Here is an 18,970-nt window from a genome sequence, read left to right as displayed (position 1 = left end):
AATTAAAATTGTTTTAGGTTTGACCTCATATTATTTTTGATTTTGGTAACTCTAAAGAAAATTGTATAATGTATGGCCAGCCTAAATCTTTGAAGGTGTGCTGCTTGTACAATGTTAGTGAAACAATTGCTATACCTATGACTTTTTTGCTTTTATGGTTTTACCAGTGGCCCTTATGTAGGAAACAAAATCTAACGTAGATGTGTTCTGGGTATATTAGATGCTTTATGTAGTCTGTAACTTGTTTGTACCATTATTTGCTTTACAGCAAAAATGTCAATAACTCCCAAAGTGAACTTGTGCAGCTAGCAATCAGTGTTGAAGCCCATACGTCTGTGACATTTTTGGGGTAAGTTTTTATATAAAAGGTAACTCAAGTTCAGTAATTCCGACACAATTGAGGGAACAGTTCTTTTGTAGAGAAGCTTTGTTCGCTGTGTAGTTTGAAAACATGGCATGAGCTGGAATTTCTTTCCAACTATGCAAAAGTGACAAAATCACTGCTCTGTAATGTGCTATATTTATATGTGGTTACCTAAAGGAAACTAGAATGTGTTATACCTAGGAGCCGCTTGTTACATTGTAAAAAGCTATGGATGACCAAGCGACTCACCACCCAACTTCCTTAATTGCAATGAAATCAGCTGGGAATTGACAAGTCAATTCCCAGCTATCTGTTACAGGCTTTGTGAGAGAGAACTGATCTGTAAGTTGCAAATATAAGGAAAGAATAGATATCTGTACCATCCCCTATTCAAGCTGTCTACACACCAGTATTCAAATACATACTGTATACACCAGTAATCAAATGTGAACAAAGATGGTCTTTTTTTTTCAAATGAGTAGAGCGGACTAGAAATACTGTCCTGCACAGAAATGCACACTTCTCTTGTTACGGAGACCTGTGCTGAGGAAAATATGGAGGCTATATACATTTCAAGTGGTAAATGTTTATCTGGCTTCAAAACTTTTAGTAACCAACTGAAGAAAAAAAGCATGCAGATTATAAGTCAGAGTGAGGTCAAATGTATTGCTCTACATTCTTGTTCCCGATCATTGACTCACAAAGTGCTAAAGCCATTGAAACAGCATAAAAGTTGGGCAATTTCAGATGGAGGGGGGTTATGAATGACAGTCTCCATAGTCTCAGTATAGGTTTTCTTTAAGTAGGTTTTTATGATTGGTGTAGGTGAGCTTTTGGGTAAAGTAAAAACAAACTGATGGGGTTGGGGAAAAATCTGACCATCTGGGTTATTTGTTACATAGTGGTGCTTAAAAAGGCATGCAAATTTCACTTGAAAATATCCCCTTATGTCCGTACACACGATCGGACATTCCGACAACAAAATCCTTCTGATTTTTTCCGACGGCTTTTGGGCCAAACTTGTCTTGCATACACACAGTCACACAAAGTTGTCGGAAAATCGGATCGTTCTGAACGCGGTGACGTAAAACACGTACGTCAGGTCTATAAACTGGCCAGTAGCCATTAGCTTTCGTCTCTTAATTTATTCTGAGCATGCGTGGCACTTTGTGCGTTGGATTTGTATACACACGATTGGAATTTAAACAATCTGATTTTGTTGTCGGAAAATTTTATATCCTGCTCTCAAACTTTGTGCGTCGGAAATTCCGATGGAAAAAGTCCGATGGAGCCCACACACGATCAGAATTTCTGATAACACAATCCGATCGCACTTTTTCCATCGGAAAATCCGACCGTGTGTACAGGGCATTATAGTGATTTGTCTGGGGTGCCATATGCGATAATTGTCTAGTTCACATTAAATTTACTTTACAGTAAACCTGTCACAAATTTTGGGAATTTAAGCTTATAATGTAAAAGTGCAAAGATGTTGGCAGCTGAAGTTGGCAAATCTTGACATTTTCCCATATATATGAGGAGTTTGGCCTGGTCTTTACTCACCTCCAGAGTCTCTTTATTGATTGGCAGGCACATTAACCTATTGAAGCCAGAAGGTACATTGAGGCACATTAAGGTTCAGAAGATAGGAGGGCATATAACTGTAGCTGCCACCTTCTCTGGATCTGATCGCCCCAACATGCACATTTTGCTGAAGATACCCCCTGTTGATCTGTTTTACATCTCAGCTCTGTTGGATATGGGTTACCAATGCCTGTTAATAGGAAATACCTTGTATTATACTCTATTATTACTTACTATCTCTTATGTGCTGCCAAGTTGACATATATGTATCTATTACGTTTATGCCGTGTGTATGTGCCGATATATTTACTGTGAGGTGTATATTCAATGACAATAACCGTTCTTGGAAGTGTGCCCATGCTAGAAAATATGCAATGCCTGCAGGTATGGAATGGAGCTGTGTCAATATTTGGAGCAGATAATTATTGCTGTCACACCTGTGAATCATCCTGTCAGACACTTGGAATTCGTTATCTGTCAGCCAGTGAATGATGACTACATTTAGATCACAGGAGTAGTAAATGACTAGCCCATATACTCTTCCATGGTTTATTCTCTGAGATCAATCCTAAAGATTTTATACTCCACATTGATGGTCACATTTTAGGCAGGCCATAGATGGTGCAAATTTCTTTCCTGCAACCATGAGTTGCATGATTAACTCCTCAACACAGGCAGTGCTGACCGGGAAATTCCTCCTGCCGAGCAATTGTCTTCTCCCGGCAGGGCGGGTTGAGAGAGCCAGCCCTGCTGGCAGAAGACCGCGATTATCTCTAGTGGCTATAGCATCCACTAATGATGATCGCAAGACAATCCAACAGGCTGGTTGTACCCAAGTTGATTGATCAACTTTGTACATTCAGCCTGCCCATTAACCGTTCAAATCTCAGCTGGTTCCTGCTGATCCAGCAGAGATTCGAACTGTGTATGGCCGCCGTGCTTAAAGTTGTGAGGTTTTATGGATTACCCATTTCCTTCGGTCATTACAATTGAATGTGTAAACAGAAATTTCTGTTTGAATAATACCCAAGTCATTTGTACCGTGAAGGAAATCTGAGTACTTCCCTACTAAGGTGATCTAAATTGGACCTTCTGCAGAAAATTTTGAATGTGTATCGGTCAGAATTTTGAACAAGACTGGCAAATGCTAAGAGCTCTGCTAATTGTATGGGTTGCACTTCACCAAGCTGACATTCAGATAAAGCCCATGTGTAGTGAATGGACCGTTCAACTGTCTGTGTAGAAAAAGGAACAATATTACAGCATCTTGCCCTAAGCTGCTCTTTATTGTGTGTGGAAGTTGATTCCTACAAGTCTTTCGCAGTTGGCAGTCTTCACTTTGAGTTCTAGTTCACACAGATCTGCAAAAATGGCCAGTTTAACTTTGTTTCTCAAACACTCATCGTAAGCCACTGGAGTGCCTCTTGTATTCATAGCTTTAACGGCAATTGTTCTTTTGCTTCCATTGTGATCTGTTCTTCTGTGAATGGTGTTAGAAGCTCACATTAACTGCTTCATCACTCACTTGTCATGTAATTTATCTTTTGTATCCCTACTTAAGGTTTTAAATGCTTTTCCTTTCCCCCTGGCAATTCAGATTCAAATTACATTTGTTTTGTGTAAAGCCCAAATTAGGTTAAGTTCTGGCCCAGGGCAGATCAGCCACTTTTAATCCACAGGACAGAACAGCACATCCTGTGCAGTATTTGCTTGGATTCAGCAAGTGATAACATTGCCCAGCAAGCACAAATATAACTTGAGTATAGCAAGGATACTGATGTTGGCTGTAAGGATAAAACAAATAATTGCTAAATTGGCCTTTTCAGCCTAAGCTGGCCATAGACGGTTAGTTTTTTTTAATTTGTATTTTTTTAACTTTTTTTCGTTCTGCCGCTCCCACTTATCTTTAGCCAAGTGTGTAGAGAGCTGAAAGGGGTTAGGACTTCTAACAAATTTTAAATGCTGCTTTTCTCCCTGATTTACCATTATGCTTGACAGCCATCAAATGACAAGAAATGGAGAGAGTCTACCTCCATTTCCTATTCTATCTGGTACCAATCAAATTGCAGGAATCAAGGATACATTTCCAAAAGAAGGATACAAACAACACGGAGTAGTAAAAAAATTAAGAAAACCTAAACAATTTATATGGCATTAGGCTTGAAACACTACAAATGTACAGTTTATCATTCTAGAAAATACTTCTGATACGTTATTTTCGTTTTACCCCATTATCCTTGCAAAAAATTGTTTATAGCACATTATCTGGCAAACTCGTGTTTGTTCTCATGCAGAAGGTGTCAGAAATTATTAAAAAAAAAAAAATTGCAGCTGATTTTCATTATGTGAAAGTGAAAACTACAGAGATATCAGTCCTGTATATAGTAGTGGTGGGTGTCAGTACTCTCACACAGTAAAGAGATCTGACCTATATCCCATTCTAAGCAAAGTGCAACTGGCTCTTGATGGCTACCTTTCAGGGTTGCTAGATTAAGTACAAAACTGCTTTTAAAATTTACAATAATTTTTCCCAAAATTTATCACAACCGTGGTATAATATTAGTAAAAAATTCCAAGTAAAATGTATATAATGTGAGGCGCTGGCAAGATTGTAGATGGTGTAAATGAGTTACCTAGGTTTCTACACATGAAGGGCTTCCTTCATGTGTAGGTATGAATTATGTGAAGAAACCAGCTTTTTTGTTTTGTTTTTTCTCAGAATTATACGTTCTGTTTTTGGTTGGGGATAAGCAACTATTACTAGGTTAATATCTATCTTTGTAGCCAGACCTTGCTAAAAGGTACATACAAACCTACTTTGATTATTTTGGGTGTCTGTCTCGTGCCTAGTTTACTTTTGCTAGTGCCAGGTAAGCCTATCCCTTGGGTATCTTCCAATAGCATATGTTTTGCTTTTCTATGAAGGTGACCTTGCACTTTCCCCCATAGTTAGTTTTCCTACACATAGAGTTGTTCAGAGAAGTACCTCTTGTTAAGCGATCCCAGGAAACCCTCTGTAGCGGTCATGTAATGTGTGCCAAGATACAGAGGAGCTTTCCTTTGCATTGACTTTATAGGATTAGGCCGGCAATGCACAGTGAATTTCAGTCCTGCAACTATGGGTTGCAAGAAAGGAAATTCGCTCGATTCCCAATCAACACAGTGTGTTGATGCGGGAATCCCCCCAGCGAGAAATTATCTTCTCCTGGCAGGGGAAGCCATCCCCGCTGGGAGAAGACAGTGATTATTGCTAGCAGCCGCTAGCAATAATTGCAGGTAAAACCTGGCATGCTGGTTGTACCAAAGTTGATTGATCAACCTGGTACATTCAGCCGGCCCAAACATGGTTCAAATCTTGTCCAGTTCCTGCTAAACTAGTCGAGATTCAAAACTGTGTATGGCCTGCCTTAGTCACTCACTTCACCACCAGCAAGGCTTGTATTAGCAGTCTCACTGACCAAATGCTGCAATCACTAGAATCCATGACCAAGTACGGGTGTATTTAATTTTCAATTAATGTTTCCATTTTGATGCTAAGTAACATTTAGTGCAGACAGCTCTGTGACTAGCCACTCTCCTTTTTAAAGTTGGAACTGTTAAGATGCAAATCGCAGCCACATGTTTTTGCTGCACTGGAAGTGCTTTCTTTTTACAGAGTAATTCCATTTTTGTCGAGGAAAAAAATCCCCCTCCCAGTGTACATTGAAGGAATTTTAACAAACTTTGTAGCAGATTCCTACTTTTTGTTACTTTGAAGAAAAGGGCATTTTACCAGACTGATGGCAGACCTCTGAACTGGAGGGGCCAGTTATAATCACCTGATGCACTCAGTGTTCTAATGAGAAATACTGCAGAGTCTGCATCCCTTTTTAGAAGTATTTAATCCTTTGAGTAACACATAGTAACTGAAACTCATATTTACAGAAGATGGCTAAAATCTGATATCTTAGTGTAGACTTTAGGGAAAATCCATCAATGATACAAGCAGGAAATTACATTTCTGGGGGCTTTCTGTACACAAACGGTGTACAAAACACTTCTAGGTTGCTATATTGCATCAAATTTTACAGAAAGGTTACAGCACTGCAGATTGAAAAGGAGAGGTCATTTTTAAGACATTAAATTACATCATGGCTTGTATAGCAGTTGTAAGGCTTTATTTTTATTTGCTACATTCCACAAATGTGAAGTTACCTTTTTTGAAGACATCTAGATGTGGACAATATGTTGGATACAGACCCTGTGCCCATCAAGAACTAAATATACTGAACTTTCATTTCAGGGTTTCAAAGCCAGACAGTGTCATCTTCCCACTTGCGAACCGGAAACAAAATAAAAATCCCACCCAAGTGGAAGATGTAGGCCCAGAGGTCAATCATGTGTACGAGGTAAGAATAGGGTTTGACTTGCATTAGCTACCACAAGGGAAGTGACATATGGCGTGACATTTGACATGTTTCCACACATCTAAACCGCATACAAAGGTATCATCTAATGTGTGTGTGTTTTTTTTTTTTGTTTTTTTTTGCTCTTTTTAGTTAGCCAACATAGGACCAAGCTCTATTAGCCATGGTACCCTAACTCTGATCTGCCCAAGAGTTCACAATAAAGATCAACTTGTGATGTATGTCATGAACTACTCTGTGCAAGGATTGGGGAACTGTACAGCTAAACCACCTGTTAACCCATTTCAGCTGCAGGTGAGAAAAATTAGGAATTGGTGGTTTTATTAAATTACATTGCTGCTTTCTTGAAGTATTCTTCATGCTTGACATGTTCTCTTTGCAGTATGCAACAGTGCAAGGTTCTGCAAAGCCTGGACATCATGTAGAGCGAAGAGACGCCTCCAAAATCCCTGCTGGTGGATCACATATACTGGTGAGTCTTGTTCATTTAATACTGGTTTAAATTAGTGAAAACTGGATGTACATCTGTGGTTATCTTTTTAGATGGTGATCTTAAAGCGGAGTTCGCCTTTTTTTTTTTTTTTTTTTTTTTAAGTCGGCAGGTACAAATACTGCAGCTGCTGACTTTTAAAATATGGACACTTACCTGTCCAGGGCACCCGCGATGTCGGCACCCGACGCCGATCTGTCCCTCGGCTCTCGGGTGCTGCTGCTGCCACCATCTTCGGTAAGGGAATCGGGGAGTGAAGCCTTCACTTCCTGGTTCCCTACTGCGCATGCACGACTCGTGCTGCACGTTTCCACTGTGTCTCCTAGAAGATAGCGGGGGGGAGTGGCGTAGATACCCGCAGGTGGTGCGGGTATCTATGCCTGGAAGTGGAAGCTAAATACCTGTATTAGAAAGGTATCTACTCCCCCCCCTCCCCCTGAAAGGTGCCAAATGTGACACCGGAACTGTGCCACTGTTCCACTGTGTGGAAATCCGCTTTAAAGCAACTGTCGCTAGAATATATAATCCTTCTTTTCTTCAATAGCTAAAGGGTTTGAAGAATCTTCAGCATCTTGGAAACCTTTTGGGCATGAGGATGCTGTAGATTTTACACCAACCACAGAAGTAAAAAAAAAAAATAAAATAAAAAGCAAATCTGTGTTTTTTTTTGTTTTTTTTTTTTTTTGTTTTTTAGAAACCACACAAAATACCCCAATGCACACCACTGGATAATAATAAACAGATAATAAAATAAACAATAGAAGGATTTATGAGCTGGACATTTGGCTTGTATGGCTGTGCTTGACTGGGGGTCACAACTTTGTGAAAGGTACCCATCCTATAGCATGCTGTGAAGCTTGCTTCATCAGGCGAAGTCTGCAAAGTCCTTACTGCATCCCAGAATTTGCTAATTTTAATGTGAATCATTTTATTGAATCACCCCACCAAGAATGATGACTTTTTTTAATAGCTTGTTGGATGTTATGTGGTTAAAATTCAGTTGCACATAGTTTTCACTGGATAGGAAACAAATACAAAATATGCATATGGAAAGGGTTTTTTTTTATTTTTATTTCCAGACATCCAGCAGGCTTTAGGTCTATTTTCACTTGTTTTATCTTTCCAACCTTAGCTCAGTGCCCCTAGTTGAGGCTCACATAAAACAATTTACTCCTCTTCTCCCCTGCTGCTCTGTTTAGATGGGGTTGCACACTTTCAGTTACAGAAGAGCTGCTTGAAGTGGTTTTAACCCCGAAAGCTAACTTTTATAATACTACAGCTTACCAATTCTTAGATGTGATGGTTATTAGTTTTTCTTTACTTCACAAGTCTGTTTTTCAACAGAACAAGCTTTCCTGCAATTGTAGCAGTTAGAGGATTGAGAAAAACCATTTAACACTATCGGGGGTGCTTACAATTGGCTTTTATTAATATAAAATCTCTATCCAAAAAAAAAAAAAAAAAAACTGTTGCTGTAACTGCTTAAAAAGCGTTGGCTGGAGTTTGGCTTCAATTTATTAATGTATTTAAATCTGCCAGTACATCGAGCTCTCCTCTACACCCCCAAATTAACAATGCTGTTGGCCAAAGAGGTCTAGGTTGCCCCTTCATCCAGAATGGAGGCATTCAGAAGGTGTGTACTGGATTACAGGTGAAAACTGAGGGGAAAAGCCTAAAGAAAACTAATGCAGCCACTGCATCTAATAAATTAAATTTTTTTATAATAAATTAAATACATTTATGAATTACATTTTTGGGTTTTATAACGCTTTAAGGTAGAGCCCTGTATAAAATAATCATAAAGCCCTGTAACACCTGTGTCTTGGCTACACACTCTTATTAATCGTGTGTGTGTGTGTATGTATGTATGTATGTGTATATATATATATATATATATATATATATATATATATATATATATATATATATATATATATATATATATATATATTATATATTCTCTCAAACGTAAATCCATTCCGGCTTTCCTAATATACTGTTGGTGAAAACAGTTAAACAGATGCATACCATTAAAATAATAATTTGCCTTTTACATGATATGCATTACATAAATGTGAAAATGAATGTATGTTAACCACGAGCATTCTGTGATTTTACACTCTTGAAAAGGAACCAGTTTCCATGCAAGACACATGAGCTTAGATTCAGATAGCAGCTATTCCCTGACTCAGGGGCTGCACGCTAGTTTCAGGCAGTGAAGTTAACTGTTTAGTGAGTCACTGCCCTGAGACTGTAGCATAGATCAAGAATTGATTGTTTGCATAAAAGCCTAAAAACACCATATACAAGTGGGAATACTTTCATAGACTACACTTTATACTTTTTTTTTTTTTTTTTTTTTTTTTTTAAATTGGAGTTTCATATTTTGTGCTGGTAGTTTTCATTGCTGTTTGTTTACTTTTTTGAAATTTATTACTTGCTTTGTAGAAATGTCATCATCATGAAGATTGCTTTAACCTTAGCTGTGATGTGTTGCCACTAGAGAAACAGCAACGGGCTATTCTTAAAGTCCATTTCCGAGTATGGGCTGATACCTTTATGCAGGTAACTTGTTTTGCTTTTTAGTTTGCTTTCTGTTTATTTGGTTTATGCTTTAATGAAAGACATTCACTGCTGTTCAATACAGGTCATTTTAGAAATGTAAGTTTTAAACAGGTTGGGACTGTGGGATGCAGACAATTGTATGACTCTTACGCCATCTGGTGGTCAACCTTCTACATACAGGCTTAAAAAGTTGCTACAACACAGCTCTTTGTAGCACATCAGTAACTTGTTTATGATCCATCTTACCGGAAATTTGTTGTACATGTTGCATTTTTAATGCCGGCGCATGAACCTTTCAGGTTTGTTAATTTGAGTGTAACTAGTTAAAGGGGCAGATGGGTATCTATATCCAGGATACGGAGTATGTTATATACTGTTCTATATTAGGACTATATACCTGCAATGAGTTCATCTGAAAAGTTTGACCTGGATTGGTCTGTGTTAAATCGTGACTGATCTGTCAGTAATCTGCTGCCTTTTTTTTTTTTTTTTTTTTTTTTTTTTTTTTGTGTGTAATGATTAAAACATTTAAAAACAATAAATGTATTGGGCACAAAGCCTGGAGTAACAATTGCCAGAGAATGGTTTCAGGAAGCGTGCATGAACTAAAAAGAAAAAAAGAGGTTTATGTTAACAAATTAGATTGCAGGAATAGGTGAATTACTGGTTGTAATTGTCATTCGATATTTTAGGCTGTTGTAGTTCAGGGTTTGCTTGGTGGTGATATTTTGTGAAAGTTACATTGTGATTAATTTATGTAAATTGTTATTTTGCAGAAAGAGAACCAGGGTTTTGTTCTACAGTGTGAAGCAAAATATCGAATTGAACGACTTCCATACAAAATCCAACCTGCAACTTATCCCCAGGGGACACATCAGGTACGATGATCATTAAGTTGTCTTTTTTTGCGTGTCTTTATATCATCCATGTAAGGTCAGATTCATACTGTTGTCATTTTAAAGCTTGTTTTACTGCATGGCAGGTTTTAAAGGGCCTGCACCTTTTGTGGGCGAGGTCTTCTCACCCTGCACATTGTACGTGCTCATGAATGCCCGGGACCTGGTGAGGCTGCAGTCACGTGAAGATCAACATTAAGGCGGAACCCTGACTTAGAAGTGAGCTGTACACCTTGTGCAGCTGTGTAACACACAGATTCCTTCTGTGGAACACTGTCCCATATCGCTGCCCACCTTACCTTTTGAAAGTAGCATTTAGAGGAGGACACAGCTGAGCTTGTGTCCCACTTTACCAGCCTGGCTTTTTCTCTGCCACCTCACTCCCGGTGGCAGAATGGGGTCCCACCGTGCACTTAACTCCTTGAGCTCTCTCGTACCTGCGGCAAAGTACACGGGGTCTCCTTCCTGCAGGTTTAGTACCGTTTGCTTTTGGGGAACTGACCGCTAGGGATGGAGCCAAAATACTCACCCCCTTGCTACCGGAGGACCTGCCACCCATGCCTGGTACTACTACTCGCTCTCTGGCTGCTATTACATTCCTGCCAGTTCATGGCTACCTGTAGCCAACTCCTCTGAGTTAACTCTTCGTGGTGGCCTTCTTTTCCTTCCTCTTCACCCCTATATGTCCTGCTTACAGGCCCTGTTTTTTTAGGTATGCCATATACCTCCATGCACCCCTTTGAATAACTTCAAACCAGGCATGAAACAATTGAGAAGACTTTACTGAACATACTGGCAATATAGTCAAGCAGTATAATGCACATTCAGCAATTTTGCTTCCTAACTAAAGATGCAATTGTGTCCAAATAACTCCTATTTCTTCCCTATAACTCCAGTCCTTTTGTGGCGATTCAATGCTAGTGCTGTCTGTCTCCTATTGTGCCCACACTGACCAGTGACACTGACCTACAGCGCTGCATTGAATCCCAAAGTTTTACGGCTGCCAGGACTCGGAGTGATATCTGGCTTCCCCTAGCACAGTCTTCTATTTTCTCTTCTCCTGTAGCACTCAATTCTTCTGCTTTTTCCCTTGTTTCTGGCTCTTTTCCCCCCAGCAGAATGCATGCATGCTGGGGGCTGTAGCCTGCTGCCTCTGAACAACACTGGGGCCGCCAATCTTGTGGGACTACATGTCCCATGATGCTTCCTGGCCCCCAGTGTCTTCGGATTGGCCCTCTGCTGTGGCCAATGGGTTGGTAAACTGAGCGGGCTGGAAGCCGGGCAGATTAGAGCCGCTCTCTGCTGACAGGATATAAGGGAGGGGGGGAGAGCGGGAGAGATGCAATGACAGCTCGCCTCTCCTCTGTGACCATACCGCTGCAGAGTTCTCTGACGAAAGGAGAAGTAGAAAATATCCCGCTGCCACCGCTTTACCAATGGAAGGGGGGGGGAGCCTTGACAGCACCCACTACAACTGCTGGCTGGTGTCACCTGGGCGCGGTCTGCTTCGCCCCCACCCCCTCATAGAAACGCCACTGGAGGGACGGACTCCGTGTCAGTAAGTCAGATGTCATTGTCAGAGGAGCAGACTCAGAAAATAGTCAGCGGCAGACCCTGCAAGCAAGGACCGCACACTTTGCCAACTCTGGGGGGGGGGGGTACGGGGGCACTTGACCCCCCCCCCACCCCCTTGGGACGCCCATGGTGTTCACCAGCTGCATCAAGCAAATATTGTAGGCCTTCTTGTTTTCTAACATTATTATAATTTCAAAGCAATGACACTGCCCTGTGTTCAAATAATTTATCTGTAATTCAATTTTTGGTCTTTATTTAGGTCAACACAACCATCCATTGGCTGAAGCCTGAGAGTAGTTATGGGGTTCCACTGTGGATAATAATACTGGCTATTTTAATTGGTCTGTTACTGCTTGCATTACTCATCTATGTTCTCTATAAGGTGAGTTGTTGGGATAACTATGCCTTCTCTCTACAAATTGCTTTATGCATTGCATATGTTTTATAATGTTTTCTTGCTGTAACCCATGACAAAAATCTTTTGCTTTAAATCTGTCTTTAAGTGAAACTCTGCTCTTTCCTGTCTAGCTTAGTATTGTGCAGAGATGGGGATTTCTCTGTTGCCCCAAAATGATTCATTGTGCAAAACCCACCCGTTTGTCACATGTGGAGTTCTCCTTTGCTGTTGCATTATCTTGCTCCATCATAAAGGGAAGCTGTTTTTTTTTTGTTTTTTTTTTGTTTTTTTTTTTGTTTGTTTTTTTTTTTTTTTGCTATACAAGAAATTGAATACTGGTGAAAGGATTTACATAGCACTAAGAGTTCAGCAGAAGCTGCCTGTTTTCAGGTTTCCTCTGTGGAGAAGGGGTTGGACAGTGGTGGCTGGTGCTCAATTTTTTTTTTTTGGGGTGGGGCAGCAAACAAACCTGGCCCCTCTGCGCCCTGAGACCACCCTTTTTGATGCCAATTAGAGCCTCAGGCTCTAATCATGTGCGTCAAAAAAAAAAAAAAGACCCCATTGAAATCCATGCGTCCGGTGCCCTGCATCATAGAGATTGGGGGGGGGGGGGGCACCCCTATTTGAGCGGCCGCCACTGGAGCTTGACAACTCACTGCTCGAAATCATTCACTCACATGTGTAATGTTCAGCATGACTTATTGAGCTCTGAAAGCAAGCTTTTTTAGGAGGCAGTACACATAAACTAGAAATGCAAAAATGACCATAAGGGTGTACTCACACTAGGCACAAATGCCTTGTACAGTGCCTGTGCTCACATTATGCCATCCCCAAGCATGCTTCCTACATTCGAACTGTGAAGGGCTCTACTACCCTTGCATTACTGTACCCTTACTACCTGAGTGGGCACAAATTGATGTAATCTACTCCAGCTGAGTTCCATTCTTGGGCACAGTTACCGATCGCAGAGATGAATACCATCCAAGAGACCTGTGAGTGATCACACTAGTCAAACTGGACTTTGGGGGTCAAACCTGCTTGGGCATGTTACGTAAACCCTAATGTGAGTACACCCTTAAGTCCTGCCTTTAATCACTTCAGCGCTGGAAGATTTTACCCCCTTCATGACCAGGCATTTTTTTTTTTGCTATTTTAGCACTGCACCATTTTAACTAGTAACTGTGTGGTCATGCAACGCTGTACCCGAAAAAAATTTATATCTTTTTTTTTTTTTACACAAAGCTTTCTTTTATGGTATTTGATCACTACTGGGTTAATTTTTGTGTGTGAAATTAATGAAAAAAGACCAAAAATGTTGAAAAAAAATTACTCTGTGCTATAAAACATATTCAATAAAAAAAAAAATCTAATTTCTTCATACATTTTGGCCAAAATGTATTCTGCTACATGTCTTTGGTTAAAAAAAAAAAAATCTCTAAGTGTATATTGATTGGTTTGTGTGAAAGTTATAGCGTCTACAAACTATAGCATATATAGTATGTATTGAAATTTTTATTTGTTTTTCCTATACTAATGGCAGTAGTCAGCAACTTATAATGAGACTGCGATAGTGCAGCAGGCAATCTCACACTGATGCTGGGGGGGGTCGGGGGGGACACTGACTAACTGCCACTGACATCCACAATGACAAGAATACAGTGATAAGTGCTAATGTGCACTGTACTAATGACACTGGCTGGGAAGGAGTTAACATCTGGGGTGATCAGGGGGTTAAATATGTGCCTAACCATGTTTACTGTGCCGGTTTTTACTCTCTGCTTTGCAGGGAGAAAAAAAAAAGGCACATGGCTACTGTCTGTAGAGAGCCCTGTGTTTACCTACACAGACAATTTTGCTCAATCAGCGGATTTTGGCCATAAATCCTTCCTTAGCCGGGACCCGCTGATCGGCTTGTGCTGCAGCGAATGATAGCCCCTGTGAGGGCGGTGGGTGCAAGCCCCCTACCCAGAAATACCAAATCACATGCATGTACGTGATTTGGCGCAGCAGGGAAACCCTGCCACAGTATAAGTGCGGTGGGCGGCCCTGGAGCGGTTAATCTGTTGTGTGGCATTAGCCTTTTAAAAAATGGCAACAATAACCATAGCGATGTAAATTTGAAAGGGGATGATACTTATTATGAATTTAAGTACCCAAATAGGTTTAGGAATGATTTGTTTTATCTTTATACAGTCTAGACTCTAGAGTGAACACTGTTTTTAGTAAATCAGCCCAAAGTCCCATATATTCATGAGTCTTTTCATCTAGTCAGCTGACAGTACAGGCTCTGCTAGCTGTGCTGCCTGCCACTGGTCTATGCCGATTTGAATGTTATATATTCTATTTAGTCATATCTGCCATATGAAGAGAAGGAATCATTCGCAAATAAATGTTTGGCTTTTTTAGTATAGCATAGGAAGCTGATATAACTGTCCACAGGGAGAACTGCCTTGTTAGGCAGTTATTACAGGATGAGCGTTTTATTTCATTTTTTTTTTTTTTTTTTTACTAACTAAAATATATATTTCTTTTTCTTTCTGCATTTAGCTTGGCTTCTTTAAGCGCTCTTTGCCATATGGAACTGCTATGGAAAAAGCTGAACTCAAGCCTCAGGCTGCATCCGAGGCCTAGACAGATCTACAGCCTTATCCCTTGCACTGCCAAAGAATCTTTGAAAGGGAAGGTGAAAGAACAGTTGCAGCTCATCTTTTGCAGTTGACACTACAATGCCTGGGAGGAAGAGGGAAAAAAATGGCACATTCTCAAAAATTTCCTCTGAGTGCTATTAAAGAACCTTGTTACCTTGAGGACATTCTGACTGAATTGCTGAGGCTTCTACTGAAGGCGAACTAGTTGAGGTCAATAAGTGACCTTATTTTGAAGGAAATATAAAATCATTACTTTCTCTTCAGACCGTCCAAAGCAAGAATGTAGGTGAAATTGTGCAGGTCTATCCTGAACTAAACCACTTATTTGGTGCTGGCTTTCACCTTTTTTGGTTCACTTAGAAATTTTCCTCCAAAGAAGCAGCATTCAGGACTTTCCAAACTCCTTGGCCTTCCTCACTGTAATGCCTCACCTTCTCTTTGCTCCAAATGACTGGGACTCTGAGAAAAAGAATAACCAGTGACTGTATATTTGTTGACCGAAAAGGTTGGACCTGCTTCCAAATTCTGGGGGGACTTGTTTTTTATTGAAAGCGTTTTAATCTAAATTGTATTTCTCAAAGGAAAATTGTTAACTTATTGAGCTTCAGGCACATAATGTTTGTGCAATTTTATGCAAATTATATAGGGATAGAGAAGATTTTAATTGTAGTACCTGAGTTTGCTGTGCCCCAAGAGCTGACAATCTGGTTAAAGCTGAAGCTTGGTGATTTAAACAGACATCTAAGAGTGTAACCGTAATGATAAAATCTTTTTAATTGGATGGCACATTGATAAAGGTGCAATTGCCAAATCAATGCTAATTTTACTATATATTTGGTCAAACAACTGTTTTTCCTTTATCGTAATGTAATATTGCAGCCTATTAACACATGCGGTTCTCTACTGGGGGTCTAAGTAAATGTGCTTTGAAGCCTGTGTTTGCAGAGCTGTGTTACCAAAGCATAGCTTCAATCAGATTTTATGGAGCTAAATCTTTCAGGGACAATTTGGCATGGCACCGCCTGTTGAATACAGACCAGTTTGGCTGACACCAAGATTTGGGGACTGAAGACTCAGGGGGTGTGTGCTACAAAATGAAGCTCTACTAGAGGGCTTGAGAGTTGGTTGCAGGGGCGAGAGACCTGTGACTTTTTTTTTCTAATGTACTATGTACCAAGCACCAAAGAAAAGCTAGAATCCAAGGATTTCACACCAAAGTCACAAGTGCCTTAAACTGTGTTGTAGCTATGGGGCCATTTATGTACCTGACTAAGCACTGATCTTGTTCCTATTTGCAAAACCTCCAAAGATGACCACTGCATTGCTCAGAAACAGTCAGTACATCCTGGTGCTTTTTTGTGTTGCTTGGTTCCTTACCGTAAAGTGTTATAAACACATGAACACGAGGGCTTTGCTGATATTTAAAATGTGTTGCAAGTGCAATAATGTGTTGTAGCTATTTTATTAAATATTTTTTTTTTACTATGTAATTTGTATGAAGTGGGATATGGGGTTGGCTATTATAAGATTTTTGTTTTTTTGTTTCTTTTTTTTCTTTTTTTGTGTTTTTAATTTTAAACCTCTGAACCACTTTTGTGGCAGAATTTGCACATTACCTATGATAACCATTTTTTGGCTTTTCTATCAATTTTGAAGCACTGGAGGATCTGGATTGCCCTTGGGCAGCTGGCAAGATCATATGCATTATGAAGAATAGTAACAAGTAGCTAAATACCTGAAGTGTGCTCTTCAGCTTGACTCTGAGCCCAGAACAAAGTAGCCTAATTATATCCCCTTCACGTATTTGGTTTACAACTGGGAAAATAGGCTTACCTCTTCCCCAGAGTTGCCCATTAAGGGGTATGGCTTGCTACATGCTAATATTACCAGAACAGAAGTAGAATGATGCCATTGCATAAAAAGGGTTTGGTGTGTGTCTTAACAAACCATATTTCTTTATTTTCGGGTTATATTTGTATTTGGGTCATATTCATGTATCCAAGTACTGTGGAAAAATCTGTGCAAGGTATATTGTACTAGGCAGAAGGGGTCATGTTGGAGGAGCTTCAGTTTTCTGACAGCTTTGGAAATAGTCTTGCCAGCTCATCTGTTGAACATAAGACAAATCTGAATTCTGCGGTCTCTTCAATTGATTCGAGGCCATCACTCTGATTCAGGTTGCTAAAAGTAATAGCTAGTCACATTGAATTTGACTTGTTCGTGGTCATGTTGAAGGTGTTTCACCACTCATCCAAGTTGCTACCCCAGCCTTTATAGTTGAATAGGCAACTTGGTCATCTTAATCTAATGGTAATCACCATGGAGTGTGTGAACATTCCAATATGTCTAATACAATGTTCCATGGTGATTGGATTAAGGTGACAGGAGTTGTCTATGTGACTGTGAATGCTGAGGTATGTGCTGGACACTCATTAGAACTGAGTAAGCTACTTGGATAAGTGGTGAAAGGTCTACAACATTGTAGCACCAGTCCAGTTATATGTGACTAACTAGTATGAGTCCAGCCATTACATGGATAAGTAAGAACTTTCACAGACCTGCCACTACAGACTCTGCCACTACAGACTCTGCACAAATCAGATGTGTGCTTGATTTAACAGATGAGTCCACAGAATCCTTTGCAGAGTCTATGCAATGTCCTGTGTGGAGGGTGCCTAGGAGGCCTCATGCTACCTCTCCTCATATTTGCAGCATAATGCCTGGTGGCTAAAGGTCTTCCTGATGGTTGTCCACACCCCCCCCCCCCAATACATAAGTTTTGCTTCTCTCCATATATAGCCAACCCTATGTGGGGCTCATAATGTAGGAGTGTCCTATCTGGTTGTACATTTATCAACTATGCAAGAACAATTCCATTTGTGCTCTTACAATCAGTATTCCTGTGTCTTTACTTCCCCCCCCTTTTTTTTTCTCCCATATTGGGTGTTTTTTTATTTTTTGTGTTTTTTTTTTTTTTTTCCCCCCTTCTTTTTTTTTTTTTTTTTTTTTTTTTCTTCTGCTTTTGTCCTGAGGATGATTTCGGTCAGCTCCTTTTCTGCTGGATCAGACTGGTATGAGCTGAGCTATTAGAAACGGAGGTGACTAGACACCCAAAAGGATTTAGTATGTATTGTCTTTGTGTGTTATGAGGGGGGTTGGCTGCCTTTCTCAGGGGTATCATACTGTAATAAAACTTTTAAAATAAACTGTTGTGTGTGCCTTATTTTCTTGTTTCCGTAGGCAGAACAGCAAGCTCAGTTAATGGATTCCTTACCATGCCTCAACATAGACTGCAGACTTGACCCTATATATCTATGCTTTGACAGCCCCCTTGCTTTTCCAGCTGTCACTGATACAGCCCAGCGACAATCCTTTCTATTTTAAAACCTGCCTATTCACTATTTTTTCTTTTCTTTGCTTTCCTACTAGGCTTCCCATCCAAACACTCCATTTTTAGACCTGTTTCTCAGAGCTTTGTGATCTTCTGAAATGAGAAAAAGTAAGCTGCTCCTCCATTGCCTGTGTTGCTGAAGGGGCAGACTGTGCATTGTGGAAGGAATTGTGTGGGGCACGGATTGTGATGGCTGCAGGAAGTATGGAGGCAATTTGTTCATTTTGTGAAGTGCTTCTTTGAAAAAAGAGAGAGCGATGATGGCTCCGTAGAGAAGATCAGACTGGCACATTAATTCAGACTGGATGGCTTGCTGTTAAATCATTAGGCTTTTGCTTCACACAGATGATCCGCTTTGACAATGCGTTTTTATGCACCTTTTCATGCTGTGCAATGATATACATGGTAGTTGCATTTACAATTATGAGAAGGCATGGCATACCCATAGCTTTTTAAACCGTGTGCTAACTCAGGTCTGCTTGACACTCCAGAGCTTAGTAACTTGGGTAAAGCTTCACTTTGCAAAGAATACCCAATTGCATGCAAGTAACATTAAACAGCATTTCTGCTTGCATGATTGGATGATGGAAGTCAGCAGAGCTTCCCCCCTTATACTAAGCTCTGAAGCAACTGCACTTGCAAGACGCACAGTCT

At 40.2% G+C, this 18,970-nt stretch overlaps 1 protein-coding gene across 1 annotated transcript in view; it reads left to right on the top strand.

The window, feature by feature from the left end:
• The window catches only part of ITGA5 (integrin subunit alpha 5), a 140,856-nt gene extending 122,725 nt beyond the window's left edge, over positions 1–18,131 (top strand). The window contains exons 23-30 of the mRNA XM_073613636.1: positions 269–349; positions 6,231–6,336; positions 6,487–6,648; positions 6,737–6,826; positions 9,293–9,409; positions 10,186–10,287; positions 12,140–12,262; positions 14,825–18,131. Coding sequence (XP_073469737.1) covers positions 269–349; positions 6,231–6,336; positions 6,487–6,648; positions 6,737–6,826; positions 9,293–9,409; positions 10,186–10,287; positions 12,140–12,262; positions 14,825–14,908 — 865 coding nt within the window. The 3' untranslated portion in view covers positions 14,909–18,131. The remainder of the gene's footprint in view (positions 1–268; positions 350–6,230; positions 6,337–6,486; positions 6,649–6,736; positions 6,827–9,292; positions 9,410–10,185; positions 10,288–12,139; positions 12,263–14,824) is intronic.
• Positions 18,132–18,970: the final 839 nt, after the last annotated feature.

This window comes from Aquarana catesbeiana, linkage group LG02, assembly GCF_042186555.1.
Source record: "Aquarana catesbeiana isolate 2022-GZ linkage group LG02, ASM4218655v1, whole genome shotgun sequence".
NCBI lineage: Eukaryota > Metazoa > Chordata > Amphibia > Anura > Ranidae > Aquarana > Aquarana catesbeiana.
The sequence above is the reverse complement of the archived record's forward strand: the minus strand, read 5'-3'. Positions and strand labels throughout refer to the sequence as shown.